The sequence below is a fragment of the Macaca fascicularis genome, chromosome 10 (assembly GCF_037993035.2).
Source record: "Macaca fascicularis isolate 582-1 chromosome 10, T2T-MFA8v1.1".
NCBI lineage: Eukaryota > Metazoa > Chordata > Mammalia > Primates > Cercopithecidae > Macaca > Macaca fascicularis.
Window position 1 is genome coordinate 26,046,623 of NC_088384.1, and position 21,277 is coordinate 26,067,899.

The 21,277-nt window shown below is 39.8% G+C and overlaps 1 protein-coding gene and 1 pseudogene across 4 annotated transcripts in view; both read right to left on the minus strand.

Annotated features, from left to right (window-relative positions):
• The window catches only part of GRK3 (G protein-coupled receptor kinase 3), a 165,582-nt gene that overhangs the window by 66,207 nt on the left and 78,098 nt on the right, over positions 1-21,277 (minus strand). For all 4 annotated transcript variants that reach the window (XR_012418916.1, XM_045364309.3, XM_065522342.2 and 1 more), the window contains one exon: positions 16,463-16,536. Coding sequence is in view for 2 of the 4 variants with exons in the window: in XM_045364309.3 (XP_045220244.1) it covers positions 16,463-16,536 (74 nt within the window). In the remaining 2 variants the exon portion in view is untranslated. The remainder of the gene's footprint in view (positions 1-16,462; positions 16,537-21,277) is intronic.
• LOC102141542 (tyrosine-protein kinase Yes-like) lies at positions 11,560-13,773 on the minus strand (annotated as a pseudogene).

The following is a 21,277-nucleotide window of genomic DNA, read 5'->3' on the forward strand; positions in this document are numbered from 1 at the left end:
CCCACAGGAAAAGACCATCTTAACGAAGAATCAGTCCAGTAATGTCAACACAGCCAAAAGACCAGGGCTTAACCATCCTAAGGCAATTCAGGAGAACAAGTCTAACATGTTCAAGCGCCATACCAGATGTGAATATGGTAGCTGCAAAGTAACAGAAGCCAGATACCAAAATCTGAAGGAGAGCTGGAAAATAAATCAAAGATTTTTGGCTTGGTTGATTCCTTTTGTTGTATTTTGCTTTAGGCAAATCCAAAGGTTAATGCCAGAATGCTAGGATAAAATGGCAGACTATAACTAAACCAAAGGCAAAAGTTTCTGCCTCTACCTAAGAACAACCTCAAGGGATAATAAGACTTCATGGAATGATGATCCTTGAAAACAAATGTAATGAAATTTAAGTTTATGTTCCAAGAAACCTACAAAGCAAACTGACACCTGGTTAAACAAATGCTCATTCTGTGGAAGTTCCTTCCCATGAACAGTCAAATCCCATCATTTCTGGGTAAATGATGCTCTGAACCACAACACTGTCTTTACTAAGAGCCTTGTGCCTTCTAAGCTCCAACCTGAGCAACAGAAAAGGTAGTTCTTGGAAGGCAAAGTAAGAGCCTAAAGCATCTGTGGCTGTAATTTGGTATTCACTTTCTATAATCAGTAAGGCCACTGATTAAAGACCATGCAGTCGACTCCCAATAGCTCTAAACAGATGTCCTATTGCAGCATATAAGTAGCAAATGCCATCTCTGATCCCAGAAGTTTGGTTGTCCAGGTAACCTGGGCAGGGAAAGGTCTAAGTTCAAGGTGAAAAGCCTTCCCTGCTGCAGGATAGAAACATTATCATCAATAATAAATATTCAGAGACCTGTGGTCCCTTTCTGCTTTGGTGGTTACACAGCTCCCAGCTGAACTGGAAGACTAAATAACCTGAGCCCTAACAGCAAGCACTTTTGGTCCACAGGTGTCATAGTCTCTGCTTCTGCGCCCATCCTTTGTTCCACCACCACTGCAGTGACATGGTCTAGTGAAGTCATCTCTGCCTGGCCCAATCCAACGCTCTCTCTTTCGTCCTTCACCTTATTGACTTCTCAGCAGCATTCAACTCAGCTGTCCACTGACGCCTTCTTTGAAACATTCTTCTCTGACTTCTGTGACCCATCCTCTCCAAGCTTCTCTTTCTTGGTCTCCTTTGGTAGTTCCTCTCCTCCGCTTGACTTCCAAATACTGAACTGCCTCCCCTTCTTTACCAGCTAAGTTCTCCCTAGGTAAAGTCATTTAGTCCCATGGTTTCAAATATCAATTATATTCTGATGACTAAGTCTGGATCTCTAGGACTCCTGAGCTCCAGATACTAAATATCTAACTAGCTATTTGACATTTCCAGTTGAATATCTAGAAAGCATCTCAAATTTAACACGTCTAAACGAAACCCTTAACTTCCACATCCTCTGTACTCCAGCCAAACAGGCTCCTCTCCCTGTCTTCTTTATCACAAAAATGAGTAAAATCATCCTCCCAGTTGCTTAAGCCAAAAAACGAATAATCGTGATTCCACTCCTTCGCCACGCCCCTGCCACCACCACCCCTTACATCCAATTCATCAGCAAATCATGTTTGCTTTACATTCAAAATATAACACAAACTCAGGCTCTGCTTCTGGTAAGCACCAATTAACTCCTAACACAACAATCCTCCTGAGATAACAACTAGCATTCTGGACACACACACACACACACAATAAGCACCGAAGAGTCACCAAAGGTACGCAGAGAATGGAAAAGGGCCTCCAACAGAAACTGGAAGAAAACAAAGAGCCACAGGAAAGCTCCAAAATTCTACATATAAATCCAATCAAAATCCCTGGTGGACCCCATAATGACACATGAGCATGGCAGACCCTAAGCAGCCTAGCTAAGCCTTAAAGAACTGAACACGATTCATCTTCCCCCATGCAGAGAGGACAGGGCTCAGAGTTTGAGTAAGCCAAGCTAACTGTATTCTTCAACAAACAAATGAAAAAATCCATATGCCTTGCAGGAGCATAACAGAGTTTATAGTATCCACAATATATCAATCACATGTTCCAGACACAGGCTAAAATTATTCTACAGATGAAGAAACAGAAAATGTGACCCATATGCAAGAGGACAAACCATCAATGAAAACCAATCTAAGATAGCCCAGACGTTAGAATTATCAGACAAGGATTTTAAAGCAGCTATTATAACTGGACATAACAGAAAGGATGTTAACAGAAAATATTCATGTAACGAATAAAAAGATAGGAAATAGCAGCAGAAAATAACTATGAAAAGAACCAGATAGAAATGTCAGAAGTAAAAAATAGAGTGTCTGAAATAAAACATTCAATGGATAGACGTAATAGCAGATTAGAGATGCCAAAAGAAAATGCCAATAAATTTGAAGGCAAATCCATAGGAAGTATCCAACCTAAAGAAAAGAAAGAAAAAATATTGGGGGAAAACTCAGACAGGGCATCCAGGATACATAGGATAGATAATATCCAAAGATCAAACATATATATAATCAGTCTTAAAAGGAGAGGAAAGAAAGATTGAGGTAGAAAAATAATCCTTTAAGAAGTAATGGCCCCTAATTTTCCCAGATTTGGTAAAGAAAAATATATATAAATTTACAGATTCAAGAAACTCAGCAAACTCCACAAAGGATAAATACAATATCTAAAATTACTTCACTAAAAAGCAGAAGCTGTCGGAATGAGGGAAAAAATAATCAAGATACTTTTATATCCGTCTAAAAGAAACACACTTTATATATAAAAACAAATTGATAGCGGAACGATAGGAAAAGACATATCATGAAAATAGTAAGCATACGAAGACTGAAGTGTCTACATCTATATTAATATCCAGTGAAGCCAATTTCAAGACAAAGAATATTACCAAAGATACAGACATTTCATATGGAAAGATACAACAATAAAAAATGTTTATGGATGCAATAGCAGAGCTTCAAAAAATGTGGAGAAAATGGTCAAAATAAAAGAAGAAACAGACATTCTACAATCAGAGTTGAAGATTTTTTTTTTTTTTTTTTTTTTTTTTTTTTGAGACGGAGTCTCGCTGTGTCTCCCAGGCTGGAGTGCAGTGGCCTGATCTCGGCTCACTGCAAGCTCCGCCTCCCGGGTTCACGCCATTCTCCCGCCTCAGCCTCCCAAGTAGCTGAGACTACAGGCGCCTGCCACCACGCCCGGCTAGTTTTTTTTTGTATTTTTAGTAGAGACGGGGTTTCACCGTGTTAGCCAGGATAGTCTCGATCTCCTGACCTCGTGATCCACCCGCCTCGGCCTCCCAAAGTGCTGGGATTACAGGCTTGAGCCACCGCGCCCGGCCAGAGTTGAAGATTTTAACACCCTTTTTTCAGCAATTGACAGAACAACTAGATATAAAATCAAAAGAGATGTAGAAGCTATCATATCAATTACCGTGACCTAACTGATACTTATAAAACATGACACCTAATACTCTGTTTTAATTTTTCCATGGGCATTAGAATAAAATATAAATATGTTACTCTGGACCCCAAAACTCTGCCTCTCTCTTCAATCTGATCTTATCTCACACTACCTGCCCCTCTCTTCATGCAGTACAACCGGACCACACTAGTTTTCTTTCAGTTCCCCAGACATGCCCAGTTCTTTCCTACCATGTTAGGGGCTCTGTTTTGGCCATGACTTTAGCCTAAAATGCTCTCCCGCTCATCTAGCTTCCATCTTCAAAAGACCAACCTCTTTAACAATCAAACCTGGGTTGAGATGTCATCTCCTCAGACAGTCTTTGACCCATCAATCTAAAGTGGTCACCAAAGTCACAATACAACATGCAGAGTTTTGAGTAGGTTTTGAGTCATTACGTAGCAGTTTTTACTTCCGGGTACATTTCCTGTTTATTATTTGTTTATTGTCTGTTTCTCTCAACCAGAATACAAGCTCAAAGAGATAAGTTCTTTGTATCTGTTCATCTGAACAATGTCTGGCATGATGTTGCTGTTTAATAAATATTGGTTATGCTAGGCATAGTAGCTCATGCCTGTAATCCCAGCACTTTGGGAGGCTACGGTGGGAGGATCACTTAAGGCCAGAAATTCAAGACCAGCCTGGGCAACACAGTGAGACCTCATCTCTACAGAAATTTTTAAAATAAAAAAAAAGTATCTGGGTGTGGTGGTACACACCTGTTATCTAAGCTACTCAGAAGGCAGCGGCAGGAGGATCACTTGAGCCCAGGAGTTCAAGACTAGAGGGAGCCATGATTGCACCACTGCACTCCAGCCTGGGTGACAGAGTGAGACCCTGTCTCGAAATTTTAAAAATAATAAATAAATATTGGTTGAACCAGTGAAAAAAAATCTATATAGTAACTTTACCTTGGAATAATATTTATTTTCCCTTTTCCATTTTTTTTTTTTTTTTTTTTTTTTTTTTGAGACGGAGTCTCACGCTGTTGCCCAGGCTGGAGTGCAGTGGCGCGATCTCGGCTCACTGCAAGCTCCGCCTCCCGGGTTCCCGCCATTCTCCTGCCTCAGCCTCCTGAGTAGCTGGGACTACAGGCGCCCGCCACCGCGCCCGGCTAATTTTTTGTATTTTTAGTAGAGACGGGGTTTCACTGTGGTCTCGATCTCCTGACCTTGTGATCCGCCCGCCTCGGCCTCCCAAAGTGCTGGGATTACAGGCTTGAGCCACCGCGCCCGGCCATTTATTTTTAAATATAGGTATAATGTACATGTTTTTATAAGCTGCCTCAAAATCTAACTGGAACAAGAAGTATATAAATCAACACACGGAGCAGTAACTGTGGGGCATCACTGTCCTATGTGTGTTGCGTATACACACAACCACTCTACAAGACAGGTACTACAATCATTCCAATTCTTAGCTGAGGAATCCCAGGTAGAGAAAAGCTTTCCCATGTTTACACAATTAGTAAGTAGTAGAGTTCAAATCCAGGCAGTCAGAGTTCAGCACTTAGAACTCTGAACCACTATGCTGCACAGAACGGAACAGCATATTATAGATACTATGGTTTTGAAAGCAATTGTTCACCTGGTGTCCTATTTGAACCTTACAGCCCGTAAAGTGAGCAGGAGATGATCACTAGCCTCACTTTATAGATGAGGTAACTGAAGCTCAGATATGAAGCCCTCATACTATGATAGCCTCAAGTAAAGGGACAGAGTCTGCATTTCTAAGCTCAGGGTCTGACATAAGGTAGATACTTCAGGGTTTGCTGAATCACTTGCCCCATATGCCACGGCAGATGAGAGGCACCATTGCACCTAGATCCTAGCTAGGTCTTCTGCTGATGAGTCAAATAATGGTCGAGATGAAAATGCTGACCACACACACAAGCAGCAGGCACATGGTAGGCATGACATGAGCATTAGACAACAGTGTAAGAATCAGAGGAGTCAGCCATCACAGAAGACGGAAACAGCTGCACAAACAGACTTGCTAGAAAATGTAGAAATTTTCCATATTGAGCTAGACCTTACAGAAAGCTAGGCTTCCAATAAGTGAAGAAGCAGCATTCTAGGCTGGGGAAAGGACACAGTAAAGTAACAAAAAGAACAGGCTTGGATTTGGGGAATGCCGGTTAGTCAGGTTTGGCCAATGTAGACATTCTATGTAAGAAGATAGTGAAAAATAAACAGGGAGAGGTAGGTAATAAGTAATGTAAAGCTACTCTGAATGCCAGGATACGCAGTTAGAACTTTAACATGAGAAATGGGTAACTGTTTGGGGACACAGGGAAGTGGAAATACAATGTACAAAATGTACATTTCAAGATACCTGACGAGAGCTTTCTAGAGATTGGGGTCACAAACCAACAAGCAGAAATTAAAGAAAAATTACTAAACTGACAAAAATGAGGGGTCAGAGAAGAATTCCTGACAACTTCAATGTGTAAAGGCTGCACTGATTTAATTAGAGAAATGCACTTGAGCCCCAAGAGTGGAGGATATCTTCAGTGAAAGAACACAGAGCAGGTTGCTGAGCAGTTTTGCAGCATCCTCCAAGGGGATCATCTGATGAGCCAGACCCACCATGTACCAAGCCAGAAGAGAGATGAAAAGAGCTGGGGAGGACGCCAGTTAAGAGAAACACCAATGCTTCAAGTTCAAATGGAAACGCATCAGCAGCAATCACCACCGTATCTGCAATAAGTACTTAGGAAATAACCACAAGTAGATTGCCCATCTGTTTCAACCCAGCAAAAATTATCTGCTAAAGGAGATTTCTATGTGTTTGACAAGGTGACTTAGTAAATGCTGAAACGGGAGAGTTCAAGTTTTTAGAAACACAAGAAAGAAACTTCTTATGACAGATCACGCTGTGATACGTATCCAGATAAAATGCCTGATTATGATTCAGACTGAAATAATAAGATCACTTTATACTGAGTAAAATCCTTTTGGATTTAGCTTACTTTTTTTACATTATGGTAGATGTACATCATAATTTGACCCTTCTTTCTAAAAATATATTAACATAATTGTTTAAGTTTTCATGTGTATGTATATTTTTATGTGTATTTTCATATATAAATGAGAAAGAAAAGAATATTCCTCCAATTTTCAAATTTTTACAAGGATGACTTATATCAGTCAGGCCCAGTTATGCTATGCTTTCTTTTGACCATTTAAAATGTTTTAGGATAAAGATACACCACACTAATAATAATGGCATATATCATTTCTTAAATATATTTTCATTAAAAATAGTTTCTAATTTCTACTTTACTTTCCTCTTTGACTTACAAATTGTTTAGAAGTATATTCATTTTCAGGTAGTTAAGGATTCGTTAGTTTAACTCTGTTATTAAATTTGAGCTTAATTCTACTGTTGTCAGAGAACATACTGTAAGCAATTTCAATCATGAAATTTGTAGAAGCTTTCTTTAGGACTCAGCACATGATCTATTCTGATGCTCCATGTGTACTTTAAAGAATGTGGGCTGGATGCCGGTGGCTCACGCCTGTAATCCCAGCACTATGGGAGGCTGAGGCGGGCGGATTACAAGGTCAGGAGTTCGAGACCAGCCCGGTCAACATGGTGAAACCCCATCTCTAATAAAAATACAAAAATTAGCTGACCGTGGTAGTGGGCACCTGCAATCCCAGCTACTCGGGAGGCTGAGGCAGGAGAACTGCTTGAACCCGCGAGACAGGTTGCAGTGAGTCGAGATCATGTCACTACACTCCAGCCCAGGCAACAGAGCAAGATTTCATCTCAAAAAAAAAAAAGAAAAAAGAAAGTGAATTCTATTTTTGCTAGATGCAGCATTTTACATATGTCAATTAGGTCAAATTTACTCATGATGTATTAGGATCTTCTATATCCTTACTAATTTTTTTGTCTGTCTGTTCTATAAGCTGTAGAAGGGTATGTGTTAGTATCTCCCAATAGGATTATAGATTTGTCATTTTGTATCTGCCAATTTTTGCTTTATATTATTTGAAGTGATGTTATTTGTAACATACAGATTTCAGTTTGTGATATCTTTTTGTTGGATTGACCCTGTTATCATTAAGAAATACATCTTTATTTCAAAGCAGCATTATTGCATAGTTTGCCTGATATTAGTTAGTGTACTTATGCTGGCTTTGCTTTGGTTAGTGTTTGTATTATACCACCTTTTCCATCCCTCTGTTTAAACTCTATCTCTTGTAAGCAGTATATTGGGGGAGGGTCGGTTCTTTATCCAGGCTGAAAAACCTAATCTTTTACTTAGAGTATTTAATCCTTTACATGAAATGTAATTACTTAAATAGATTTGTAGCTACTTACTCTTTGTTTGCAATTTGACCCACCTATTTTATGCCCTATTTATATTCCTTTTATTGCCCTTCTGTTGATTAGCAAATGTTACTTTATTTAATTTTTCCCTCTTTTAACTTGTTAGATATACAGTCATGTGGAGCTTAATGACAAGGATACATTCAAAGAAATGTGTCAATAGGAAATTTCATAATTGTGTGAACATCATAGAGCATGCTTACAGGAACCTACATGGTATACCTACTACACCCCTAGGCCATATGATGTAGCCTATTGCTCCTAGGATTCAAACCTGCGCAGCATGTGACTGTACTGAATACTGTAGGCAACTGTAACACAAAGGTAAGTATATCCAAACAAAGAAAAGGTACAGTAAAAATACAGTATTATAATTTTCTGGGATCACTGGCATATACATGGTCTTTTGTTGGCCTAATATCATTATGCAGTGCGTGGCTATATATACTTTTTTTATATAAATTACCTTAGAAATTAAAATAAACATCCCTGACTGATTACAATCCAATGGAAATTATTACTTATACTAAAATTATTACTTACACTAATCCCCAATAATCCTAGAACCTTAAAATATTAACTTCATAAACCTCCCCGGCCTTTTCTGCTACTGTCATGAAATTTAGTTCTAGATTATTTTAAGCTCGAGAAACACGACATTATTGTTTTATACAGTCAATATTCATTTACATTTTACATACATATTTACCCTTCATGCTCTCCATTTCTTCCTGCATCTCCATCTGGATCATTATTCTTCTGACTAAAGTACTTCCCTTCAGTATTTCCTGTCATGCAGGTCCACTATTGACAAATCCCTCAGCTTTTGTTTGTCTAACTATATCTTTACATCACTTCATTTTTTTAATGAGAATTTTTTATTTCAATTATCCACAAAACAATATTATAATACTTTATAAAAATGTTAAGTTTAGGCTACTATTACTCATTTTAAAAAGTGTGCTAGAAGGCTGTTTTTGCCAAGTTCCTTTTTTGGTAAAGGTTAACTTCCACATTAAGACACTGAAGACGAAAAGCTGTTGGAAAAACTCTTCAAATGTACAAAGTTGTTTATTTTTCTTGGCAATTTAAAAATACAGAACAATTTAAAATGAATACATGTTAAGTTAGTGTTTTATCCCTACTATACAATTGTTATTATATAAGGAACTGCTCCATTCAGTTAAAACCTAATGAATACCATCAACTTTTCCTGGCTTACTTTCCTGATCAGATTTAGTACATAAACATAATTTTGTTACTTAGAAAAATTACAATACCATAGTTCACAGAAAGCCCTTTAAAAATCTCATGTCACAAGTTGTTGACAAGAGGAAATAATGATGTCACTCTTCTTAGGAAGACCCTCTTGGTAGAAAGAGTCAATACGAAGCAGGTTACGTAAACAGAAAAAACAACTACGATTTTTAGTACCAGAACCATTGCCAACTTACATGAAGTCCATCTGTCACATTTTTAAATGGTTTGAATTTGAACATATATGCCATGGCACAGAATTTCAAATCTAATGATTAAATCAGGTAAATAATGATAGTTAAGAATTATATCCTGAAAACAGAGAAACCTAGTATAAGGCTTAATTTAAGGTGTGACTGTATGAGAGTATTTTATAACATACACACCAGACCTTCATTTTATTTATTAGATTCAATTTTTCCTTTGCTAGACACTGATACCACTAATGCTGCTATTCAAATTTGTATTTTGAAATTTTTGAGTGACTCTTAAAAATAGTCTTATTTTGTATGTTTAACTTTTGCACTTCAGGGCAAAAACTGTCCTCTTTTAACCACTGTTAATATTCAGAATAAGTTTTCCTCCCCAAATCAACTATTTAATATATTCTAAAGGGGAAAAAATGACCACCATTAAGCAGACTTTAAAAGTGAACGTAGATTCAAACATGATTTGAAAACTGGAGTTCTAAAAATGTTTTGCATAAAAGCCGTATCCCACTGGAATGAATGTGAAGCCGCAACTTCACTATTTTGAACAAATAATACCCATTTAGTGTGTAAGAAAAATTAGTTTATAGTTAGTTACACTTTATAGCTCTTAAAAGTCTCAGAAGATAGCTAAGTGAGGAGCTCTGAACACCAGCAATGTCATTTTGTCATTCCATGACATCAACACTAAACATTACATTCCATCTCTCTTCTTGTAAAATTTTCACATTTTCTTTTAAATACAGTTTCCTCTCTCTGTTCATTGATTTCTTTTCTTTTTCTTTTCTTTTTTTTTTTTTTTGTGACAAAGTCTCGCTCTGTCGCCCAGGCTGGAGTGCAGTGGTGCCATCTCGGCTCACTGCAAACTCCACCTCCCGGGTTCACGCCATTCTCCTGCCTCAGCCTCCTGAGTAGCTGGGACTACAGGCGCCCACCACCGCGCCCGGCTAATTTTTTGCATTTTTAGTAGAGATGGGGTTTCGCCGTGGTCTCGATCTCCTGACCTTGTGATCTGCCCGCCTCGGCCTCCCAAAGTGCTGGATTACAGGCGTGAGCCACCGCGCCCGGCCTCTGTTCATCTATTTCAACCTGAGCAAAAGTGCGTTCAAGTCCCCGATCTGGTCATATTTTCTATTTGTGGCACCCATCACCATAAGGACATATTAGCAATATCTCACAGTACCAAGTCTATTTTTTCAAAAGGGCTTTTTAAATGCTGGGTCTTACTCTGCATGTTATCTAAAGATTAAAAGATTTCCCCTTGGATTGGATAGTACAGTTTCAATTATATATTGCCTTAAAAAGTCACTGGGCATCGTGACTCACGTCTGTAATCCCAGCACTTTGGGAGGCCGAGGCGGGCAGATCATGAGGTCAGGAGTTCGACACCAGCCTGGAAAACATGGTGAAACCCTGTCTCTACTAAAGATACAAAAACATTAGCCAGGTGTGGTGGCAGGTGCTACTCAGGGAGCTGGGATTACAGGGTGCTACCTGTAATCCCAGCTACTCAGGAGGCTGAGGCAGGAGAATCGCTTGAACCAGGGAGGCAGAGGTTGCAGTGAGCCGGTATGGCACCAATGCACTCCAGCCTGGGCAACAGGGCAAGACTCCATCTCAAAAAACAAAACAAAACAAAAAAATCAATGCAACGTCACACAAGATTAAGTCACTTTCCAGTTACCTTCATTATTCTAAGCCAAACTCTTCAGAAAAGGAGTGAAGTGAAAAATTTATTGTTTTACTTTTCAGTTCTATTAATATGAATATTAATGTACTGCATTATACTTTCAAATTCCACTTCTGTGGTCTAGCATTTAATCAAGTTTGAGATCCTGTTTATATTCCTTTTGAAAAACCTGGCCCATGTCCATGCAAAAGGAGGCATATATTAAGATTGCCTACTGACTGTTTAACTTAGAAAAAACTTTTGAGAATAATAAATGCAAGAAACTTTAAAAAACTGGAATGGAATTATTCGGTCTAAAATCTAATTTTAGATTTTATTATGGTATAGCTTTTTATCTCTCAAGTTTTATCTATAACAACAATTTTCTTTGAGTAATTCTGACTTTGGGGAAGAAAAGAAAGGAAATGATTTATAAGCAGTAGTCTCAGTGTCCTTCATTACCATGCTATCACCCACATTGTCATCAGTATCTTAGCTCTATTTTCTTTGGACCCTGAAATTGGTTGGAAAATTCATCATCGGTACTCTAGAGTTTAATACTTGAAGAAAAAAAAGTGGTTTTGTGGAGCCATATCTGGGATTCCAGTTTACCATTAAAAACGTGCAGAGTAAAGAAGATACTCTTCTTTTGATCCCTGTAGAAACTCTACACAGGTTCTTCATATTTTGGTAGATATGTGCATATAAAATAGGCTACTTGAATTATAAGTTTTCTCCCGGCTGGTACTATGGCTCTGTAGCAGTGAAGTAGTCTTCCAAGAAGGACTGAATATATTCAAATGTTGATCTTTCATCAGGGTCCTTCTTCCAACACAGATTCATCAATTCATGGAGGGATTCCGGACAGCCCTGAGGGCAGGACATCCTGTATCCTTGCTCCACCTATTCCAGTACTTCACGGTTCACCATACCTGGATATGGCACTCTGCCCTTTGTTACCAGTTCCGTCTGTAGAATTCCCAATGACCAGACATCAGACTTTATTGTAAACCCATCATACAGTGCAGCTTCAGGAGCTGTCCATTTGATTGGAAATTCTGCACCTTGTCTTGCTGTGTATTCATTGTCTTCAATTAACCTTGCTAAACCAAAATCTGCTATTTTGCCCACAAGATTTTCTCCTACAAGAATATTAGCAGCCCGGAGATCTCAGTGAATATAGTTCATTCTTTCAATATATGCCATACCATCAGCAATCTGAGCAGCCATATCAACCATTTGTACAAGCTTCAAATACTTTCCATCTCCTTCCTTCAGTCCTTAAGGAAATCTAATAAGCTTCCTTTTGACATATATACAGTGACAATGTAAATTGGCTCTTCAGAAACAACAGCATATAGTGGAACAAGTTTACCATGTCTTTTTTTTTTTTTTTTTTTTGGTCATTATCTGAGCTTCTTGAAGGAAAGTTTTGGGCATCATTGTGCCTGGTTTTAGTGTTTGATTGCTACTTTTGTGGTCCCATTCCATGTTCCCATTAACATTTTGCCAAAACATCCTTGTCCTAGTTTAACCTCTAGTCGCAAAATTCTCAAGGGATTTCCCAAGCATCTTTTGCTAGACCTTGAGTCTGAGGTTTCACAGTTGGACACACAGTTGTTAACGTGTGGCATACACTATCAGCATGTTCTGTGTAGTGTTTTGCCAATTTCTGCAGAGCATCCAATTGTTCTCTGGTTGTGATATAGTATCCACCATTGACAAGTTTCCTAATTTTGTAGTGTTTCATTGTCACCCCTTACCTCATCCCAATCACGAATAGAGAGGGAATAAGCACCTTTAGTAGTTTCACTCTCTCATTTTTTTGTTTTGTTTTGTTTGTTTTTTAGATGGAGTTTTTGCTCTTGTTGCCTGGGCTGGAGTGCAGTGGCATGATCTTGGCTCACTGCAACCTCCGCCTCCCAGGTTTAAGTGATTCTGCTGCCTCAGCCTCCTGCGTAGCTGGGATTACCACGTCCAACTAATTTTGCTTTTTTTTTTTTTAGTAGAGACGGGGGTTTCACCATGTTGGCCAGGCTAGTCTAGAACTCCTGACCTCAGGTGATTCGACCCTCTTGGACTCCCAAAGTGCTGGGATTACAGGGTGAGCTACCACGACCAGCCGTTTCACTCTCTCTTCCTAAGAAAATACCTCATTGATTTCCAGGATTCAGAAGTAATCTTTCAGCATCTTTTCTCCCCATTTTGCGAAAATACCATTCTTCTGCCTGAATGGAATCTGCAGGCGCTACAACTGCTCAGGATATAACCATTCTTTCCTGCAGCAATTGATCTTGCTTTCCACCAGTCTCCTTCCGTATTGTTAATTACTTGAAATCTTTCACCCTTCTTAAATGAAAGGTCTTCTGTAGCTCTAGCTTCATAATCATATAAGGCCACAAATATAGTAACACCACCTGTTAAACCAGCAGGATATGAACTTGGCACCACTGAGAATGAGGAAGATGCACCTCCAAAAGGTGTTACCCCTGAGGATCCTCCAAATGGTGTCATGGAAAGACTGCTGAAATTAACTGCTGTTCCCTTTGCTGAAGATGACGGACATGGTGACACTGCAGCGGGTTCTGCTCCTATGGCTCACCCTTGTACGGACAGGCTCTGGAGTATTTTCAGGTATTTAATGGCTGGAATTTCGTTTTCTTTGCTTTTAATGCAGCCCATTATCAAATCTGTCCTCCAGCTGTGCTCTCATGAGTCGCTGCTGCTGCAGCTCCGGGTGGTGGGAGGGGGCGGTGGGTGGAGGGGAGGCCCCGGGGCGCTCTCCCTCCTCCACCTCCTCGTCCCCCATTTTTGAAGGAAATTTTTGCTGGGAATAGAATTCTAGGCTGGCAATTATCTCTCTCTCCTTTAACGATGGCCATTTCATTGTCTTTTTTTTTTTTTTTTTGAGACAAAGTCTCCCTCTGTCACTCAGGCACCATGGTGCAATGGCACCATCTCAGCTCACTGCAACTCCTGCCTCCCGGGTTCAAGCGATTCTCTTGCCTCAGTCTCTTGAGTAGCTGCAATTACAGGCGTGCACCACGCCTGGCTAATTTTTGTATTTTTCGTAGATACGGGGTTTCACCATGTTGGTCAGGCTGGTCTTGAACTCCTGACCTTATTATCTGCCCGCCTTGGCCTCCCAAAGTGCTGGGATTACAGGCGTGAGCCACTGTGCCCAGCCTCACTGTCTTTTTTAAAAACCATTTTTCTTAAGATGTCAGTCAGTCAAATTGTTGCTCTTTAAAAGTATTGTGTCTTCCCCACCGTTCACCATGGCTTTTTTTTTTTTTGAGACGGAGTCTTGCTGTGTTGCCCAGGCTGGAGTGCAGTGGCGCGATCTTGGCTCACTGCAAGCTCCGCCTCCCAAGATCATGCCATTCTCCTCCCTCAGCCTCCCGAGTAGCTGGGACCTCAGGCGCCCGCCACCACAGCTGGCTAATTTTTTTGTATTTTTAGTAGAGACGGGGTTTCACCGTGTTAGCCAGGATGGTCTCGATCTCCTGACCTCGTGATCCGCCCGCCTCGGCCTCCCAAAGTGCTGGGATTACAGGCGTGAGCCACCGCGCCTAGCCTGTAAAATTCTTAGTATTATCTTTTCAAATATTGCTTTTGCCCTATTCTCTCTCTCCTCTTTCTGAAACTCCAAACCTACATGTGTTTAAGAATGTCTCATGTGTCTCTAATGTTCCTGTTTCTTTTTTTGATTCCTTTTCTCTGTGCTTCAGTTTGAGATTATCCACTGACCTGCCTTCCTATTTATTTTGTCTTGAACTATCTAACCAATCTGCTATTGAACTGAACCATTAGTTCTAATTTCAAATATAGTACTTTCTGTTCTAAAGTGTTTAAGTCTTCATAATAAATTCAAATTATCCTGAAATTATGTATCCCTTCATCTATTTTGTCCATCTTTTTCTCTTTTTTCTTGAACATATGATTCATAGTTATTTTAAAGTTATTGTCTGCTAACTCCAATATCTGACTCACCTGCTGGTCTGCTTTTATCGCCTTATGATTCACATGATCTTGCTTCTTAGCATGTCTCATAATTCTTTACTGTATGCTAAACACTATACAGTCCTTATATAATGTTATTGCCTACCTGTAAAAAAGACAGAAAAGGGTTCCCTTTGTGCTCTGGTAAGCAGGTAAGGAGGGAGCTCATCATCCAATAAGGGATGGCGCTAGGTTGGGTTGTCATTTTTGTAGGACCCCGTCTGCTTCTGCCTTGACCCTGTTTCTTTTTTTTTTTTTTTGAGACGGAGTCTCGCTCTGTCGCCCAGGCTGGAGTGCAGTGGCGCGATCTAGGCTCACTGCAAGCTCCGCCTCCCGGGTTCACGCCATTATCCTGCCTCAGCCTCCCGAGTAGCTGGGACTACAGGCGCCCACAACCGCGCCCGGCTAATTTTTTGTATTTTTAGTAGAGACGGGGTTTCACCATGGTCTCGATCTCCTGACCTTGTGATCCGCCCGCCTCGGCCTCCCAAAGTGCTGGGATTACAGGCGTGAGCCACCGCGCCCGGCCCCTTGACCCTGTTTCTAAGGCATGCCCTCCATGGAGTTCAAGGAGAGACTTTTATTTCCTTAGCACTGGATTCAGTTCTGCCCGTAACAAGTTTTCAGCTTAGCTCTTTGGCCTCCCACCCCACTCAGCTTGAAAACTTGGCATGTGTTTTGAGAGGGTGACTAATCTCATATGTGGGGCTCTCCTCTAGTCTTATTTTTAAACTCTAGCTCCAGAAACCTTTTCTGTATTTTTTGTCTCCCAGAAGCAGCCAAGCCTGGATGCTCATCTGCCTGCTACACCTGAAATCAACAGACACCCTGGGTGAAACGTAGCTGTAGACACTCAATGTCACCAGACCACTTCCTCTAAGGTTTTCACCTCTCGCCCATTCTGTTTCCAGCCTCCAGCCTCCAGCAGGTCTGTTTCCTAGGCACTGTAAGGCTGTAGGAGATTTCAATGTGCCTTCCAGAAGTTTCTGGCCTCTCTCTTCAGCTCCCCTGCAACCTCAGATTTCACCAAATGTCGTATGGGGAAAATCGGTCATGCATTTGAGTGCCCCATCACACCCCCAACCAAATATCCAATTTGTCAATCCAGTATGACCAGAAAACCTGGGCTAGTATCTCTTTCAAAGCTAATAGCAGTCCTCTGCCTCTGCTCACATCTCCAGAACTAGCACGCTTCCACAGAAACTAAAATACCTGGCGCTCCTTGGTGCAGCTCTGGATGAGCCTCCTGTCTCTGGAACTGTCCCTCACTGCTTCCATAGCACTCTGAAGCCTTTAAGAATGCGACTTTTATGGCATGCTCAGCTTTTTATACCTGTTAGCATCTCAAACTTGATACTATATTTTGCACTACTAATTACTTTCAATGAATTTCTAAATATTTATAAGATATTGAGTAGTCTTAATATGTTCCAAAGTACAGTTTAAATATGCTTTTGAAAGAAAAGCATCAGTAAAACAGTTACTTCTTACCTCTTCATAAAACTTCACCTGAGGTACAGCTTCATTAATTTCATTCAAACAAAAATCTTTAAATAGCAAGAAACCTAAAGGAAAAAAATAAAAAATTTCAGGGTGGGCAATTAATTGAAATTTTATCCCACAAGGGTGTTTTCAAAGCAATGTGTTTATACCTCAACCTCTTCCTCCTCTACTTTTTTTAAAAAAAAATTCAAGAAACTAGTGAATTAATTAATTCCTAGAAGGAAATACTCTGGGCAGAAAAATACCACATACTTGGCTCATTGCTTCAGGATTCCTTCTCTATTGATGTTCCCCCCTCCCCACCCCCCACTTTCTACATACTTTCTACAAAAGTATGATACAACAGGGCTGACTTTCGCCACCGTCACTTGGAGCCGCTGACCATTGTAGTGACCAAAATAACAACCAAAGGAATAAGAGATACAGACAGTATGAAAGTGTTGGTGAGAATCACCAAGACACTAATAAACACTATGCCCACTAAAATAGGACTAAACTCCCTTAAAAAACAAAAACAAAAACAAAAACAAAAAACTTCCAAAAAGAACTTTCCAAACCTTTCTAGTCCCTTCTCTTGCCACTTACTCACTATTTCCAAGTCCCTACCAAATACCTAGTGCCAGAGAAGATTACCCACTCCCAGGTCATTCTTTACTCCTTCACAACTACATGCCTCACCTTTAAATACCTTTGCCTAGAACATCACACCCCTCTCTGTATCTTGAAAATTCCTAAAATAACCAGAATTGAACTCAAAGGCCGCCTGTGCTCTGAAGTCTTCTCTGATGAGACAGCCCCTATTGCACAATGCCTGGTACACAGTAGGTGGTCAAAAAATGTGCATTGAATGAATGGTTGTTTACTCAGCCTTTCCAACATTCTGTCAAAATATTTACCACACACTAATTAGTTACCTGATTTATAAGGCTCCCATTCCATTTGAAATCCTAGTGCCTAGCTTAATGCCTAATGGTCACGCCTAGATAAACAAAGTTAAATAGAACAAGCTGATACCAGACTGAAGGTAGAGATACTTGAAGATTATAAAATTCCAAAAAGTCAAAACAATTACATGGAGAGTTCGCAGAAACAGAAGCCGCAGAAAGGAACTGAAGAAAAAGACTCACAAAGTCTACCACATAGAGATGAAGTGGACCAGAATTCCCCAGGTGGGACTGTAAAAGGAAGTGGCTGTGATGAGATTTTAATTAACATTAGCATAAGGATCTTGTAACTTGAACTGGTCTGTGACTGATCCATAAATTCCCCTCCATAGTTCCTGGAATATGGCCTTTGAAAATGGTAAGCGTTCGTTCACTCAAACTAGAGTAGAATGACAAAGAGTACTAGTTAAATAGGCACAGCCAGACTTTACCAGGGTCAGGCGCACACCTGCAGGGGGAGCACAGCCACGCTCCTCCCATGGAGAAACTGCGATGACCCCAACATAGGCAGGAAGTAGGAAATTCAAGAAGCAGGCAAATGGGAAGGATACATCTCTACCTGTTTGTATGTTAGTATTCTGATTTTAAGAGTAACGATTGTTTCTTGATTTTCATTCATTTCAAAGGATTTCCTAATTTCCCTTGTTATTTCTTCTTTGATCTGTGAGTCCTTCAGAAGGGTGTAGTTTAATTTCAAAGTATTTGGGGATTTTTCAGACACTGATTTCTGTTTAGCTCTGTTTGCGGTCAGAGAACATGTTTGGTATGATTTCAATGCTTTTAAATGCATTGAAACTTTTAGTCTATCTAGGTGAATGCTGTATGGCACTTGAAAAAAATGTGCATTCTGTTCTTGTAGGGTGGAGTGTTTCATTTAAAAGAATACAAAGGCAATTAAACCAAGTGGGCTTGATAGAGTTGTTCAAGATGGTCCTCTGCAGCAACACAAATGGAACTGAACGCCATTATGCTAAGTGAAGTAAGTCAGAAACAGAGAGTCAAATACTGCAGGTTCTCATTTACAAGTGGGAGCTAAACAACGGGTACACGTGGACATAGGGAGTAAAATAATAGACACTGGAAACTCCGAAAGGCAGGAGGATAGGAGAGGAGTGAGCCATGAAAAATCACACACTGGGTACAATGTACACTAAAAGCTCAGAGTTCACCACTATGCAGTGTATCTATGTAACAAAATTGCACTTGTACCCCCTAAATACATCAAAATAAAAGATCATCCTCTGAATCTTTACTGAATGTCTATTTATTCTCTTTTGTTTGTTTGTTTGTTGTTTGTTTTGAGACAGAGTCTCGCTCTGTCGCCCAGGCTGGAGTGCAATGGCGAGATTTTGTCTCACTGCAACCTCCGCCTCCCAGGTTCAAGTAATTCTCCTGCCTCAGCCTCCCGAGCAGCTGGGATTATAGGCACCCACCACCATGCCTGGCTAATTTTTGAACTTTTAGTAGAGATGGGGTTTCACCATGTTGGCCAGACTGGTCTTGAACTCCTGACCTCAGGTGATCTGCTCGCCTCGGCCTCCCAAAGCGCTGGGATTACAGGCATGAGCCACCACGCCTGGCCACCTGTCTATTTTTTCTATTCATCATCAACAGTGAAGTGTTGAACTCTCCATTTGTAATTGTAGATTTGTTCATCTTTTTTCAATGTTGTCAGTTTTTGCCACATATATTTCGTTTTCTATTTCTGGAAGAGAAAACTAACATGAGAATTTGAACTTAAGTATTTTGATCAAATCAGAAATGTTTTCAAAATGTCTAAATGACAAAATGAAATAATACCACACATGGACCACTGTCTTTTGACTACACTTGGAATCAAACTGAAACTCTTTACCACAGCCTACCCACACCCTACCCACACCTTCTAGAGTCACCATTTCCTTCTCTGGCCTCATCTCACAGTGCTCTCCTCAAGCTCACTTCACTTAGGCCAAGCTTCTGTACTGCAGTTTCTCTAATACCAAGCTCATTCCCTTCTCAGGGTTTCTTACCGGCTATTCCCACTGTCTCACACACTTGTCCTGGATCTTCTAGACGAACAGCTCACTAGCTCACTTAAAATACCCCTTTCCTTGAGGAGGCCTTTCATGATTCTCATTCATTCTCACTGTCCTGCTGTCTATCTCGCATCCATTCACACACACACACCACAAAACACTTTGTAGCACTTACGATGAGCAAAAATTATCACATGTTTATATTTGCTTCTTTACTGTCTACCTCTCCCACTACAATGTAAGCTGCAATGCATAGGGTACAGGTGTTTTATTCTCTACTACATTTGCACAAGAGGATTGACTGTGACAAAGACAGAGCTCAGGAGAGAGAATAAAGGAAAAAAGGTAGAAGAGAGAGAATAGGTACAAGGAGAGGGAGGGAAGCGGGTGGAAAGAAGGAAGGAAGAGGACAGAAAGAGGAGAGATGAGGGAAAGAGGGAGTTGAATGAATGAACATCCAGCTTAGAATGTGTTTATGTACTTCTTTAAGGAAATTTCCATTGTCGGTCGGTAGAATAAGCCAAGGACTTAGTTTAACACACTATAGGAAACACAAAATATTATTTTCCTCCTGTGTGCACATAAACTGAAGCCTTACCTTCTATCAGCTGTTTAAATGGAGCTGTTAAAATGAAGCAGCAGGAAGAAAGATATTTGCCTTTTGGCTAAATCCTAAATCACTAGGACCTCCTAAATGTCCTAGGCTGAACACAACTTACCTTCATCAGCCTTAAATTATATAAAAAGCAAATGAAGCATGGCCTAGATTAGGGCAAAATATAAGAGGCAAAAATAAGGAAATACTTTGCCTAACAAGCTCACTTCATCATTGCAATTTCTCCAGATCTTAAAGAGTAAAAAATAGTGGCCTAACACCTGCTTAGTAGATATCTATGAAATGTGTTTACTTTGTTTCTATATTTGAACCACTGCAAAATGCTGAATATTAACTTTTTAGTGTATGTAACACCCAGGAAAGGCAAACTATCCCAATTTGCCATCACGATAATTTTTCAAAAATTAGTAGAAAGAATTGTATTGCTTTTTATAAAATGTAAGTTAAGAGCTTTTGAAAGTATTAAATATAAGTGGTTTCTATGAGAAAATTTGAAATCTCCTAAAAATTAGAAAGGTGAAAAGAGAAACATGAAAATTTTCTTGCGAGAAAAAATACTTGTCCTCAGTTTTACCAAGGAGATTAAGACACTAGGAAGGAGAGGAGACTGCATAACTGCTAAAACTTCCTCCCAATATTGACTAATTCTAGAAAACATTTGCTGAGTATCTACTAAGAGTCACTGTGTTACTCACTGAGGATGTAATTGTGAAAACAGTGTTTTTCCAATACGGGGCTTATGGATTAGTGTAAGAGACAAACAACAAAGAAATAAACACATACAATTTATAACAAGGAATATATAGTAATTAAATATGATGCTGAGATAATGATAAAAAGAGGAAGATGTATTTCAGAAAGAACGGTCAGTAAGGCCTTTCTGAGCTGTGAGATAAACAAAATACAATGCATGTCAGATAAGAAAAAAGCTGGAATATGTAATCTCACTCCTCTTCAACACTGTATTGGAGGTCCTAGCCAATGCAATAAAGTAAGAAAAGGAAATAAAGGTTTTCCAAATTGAAAAGGAAGAATTAAAACTGATTCTATTCAATCTGGTTACCTACCTGGCAAATCCTATCTTTGTCAAATCCAAAGTAACTACTAGAATATGTAAGTAAATTTAGCAAGGCCACAGGATATTAGGTCATTAGATAAGAACCAATGAAATTCTTATAAACTCACAGCACACAATTTTAAAATGGAATTTTAAAAACAAGTCAGT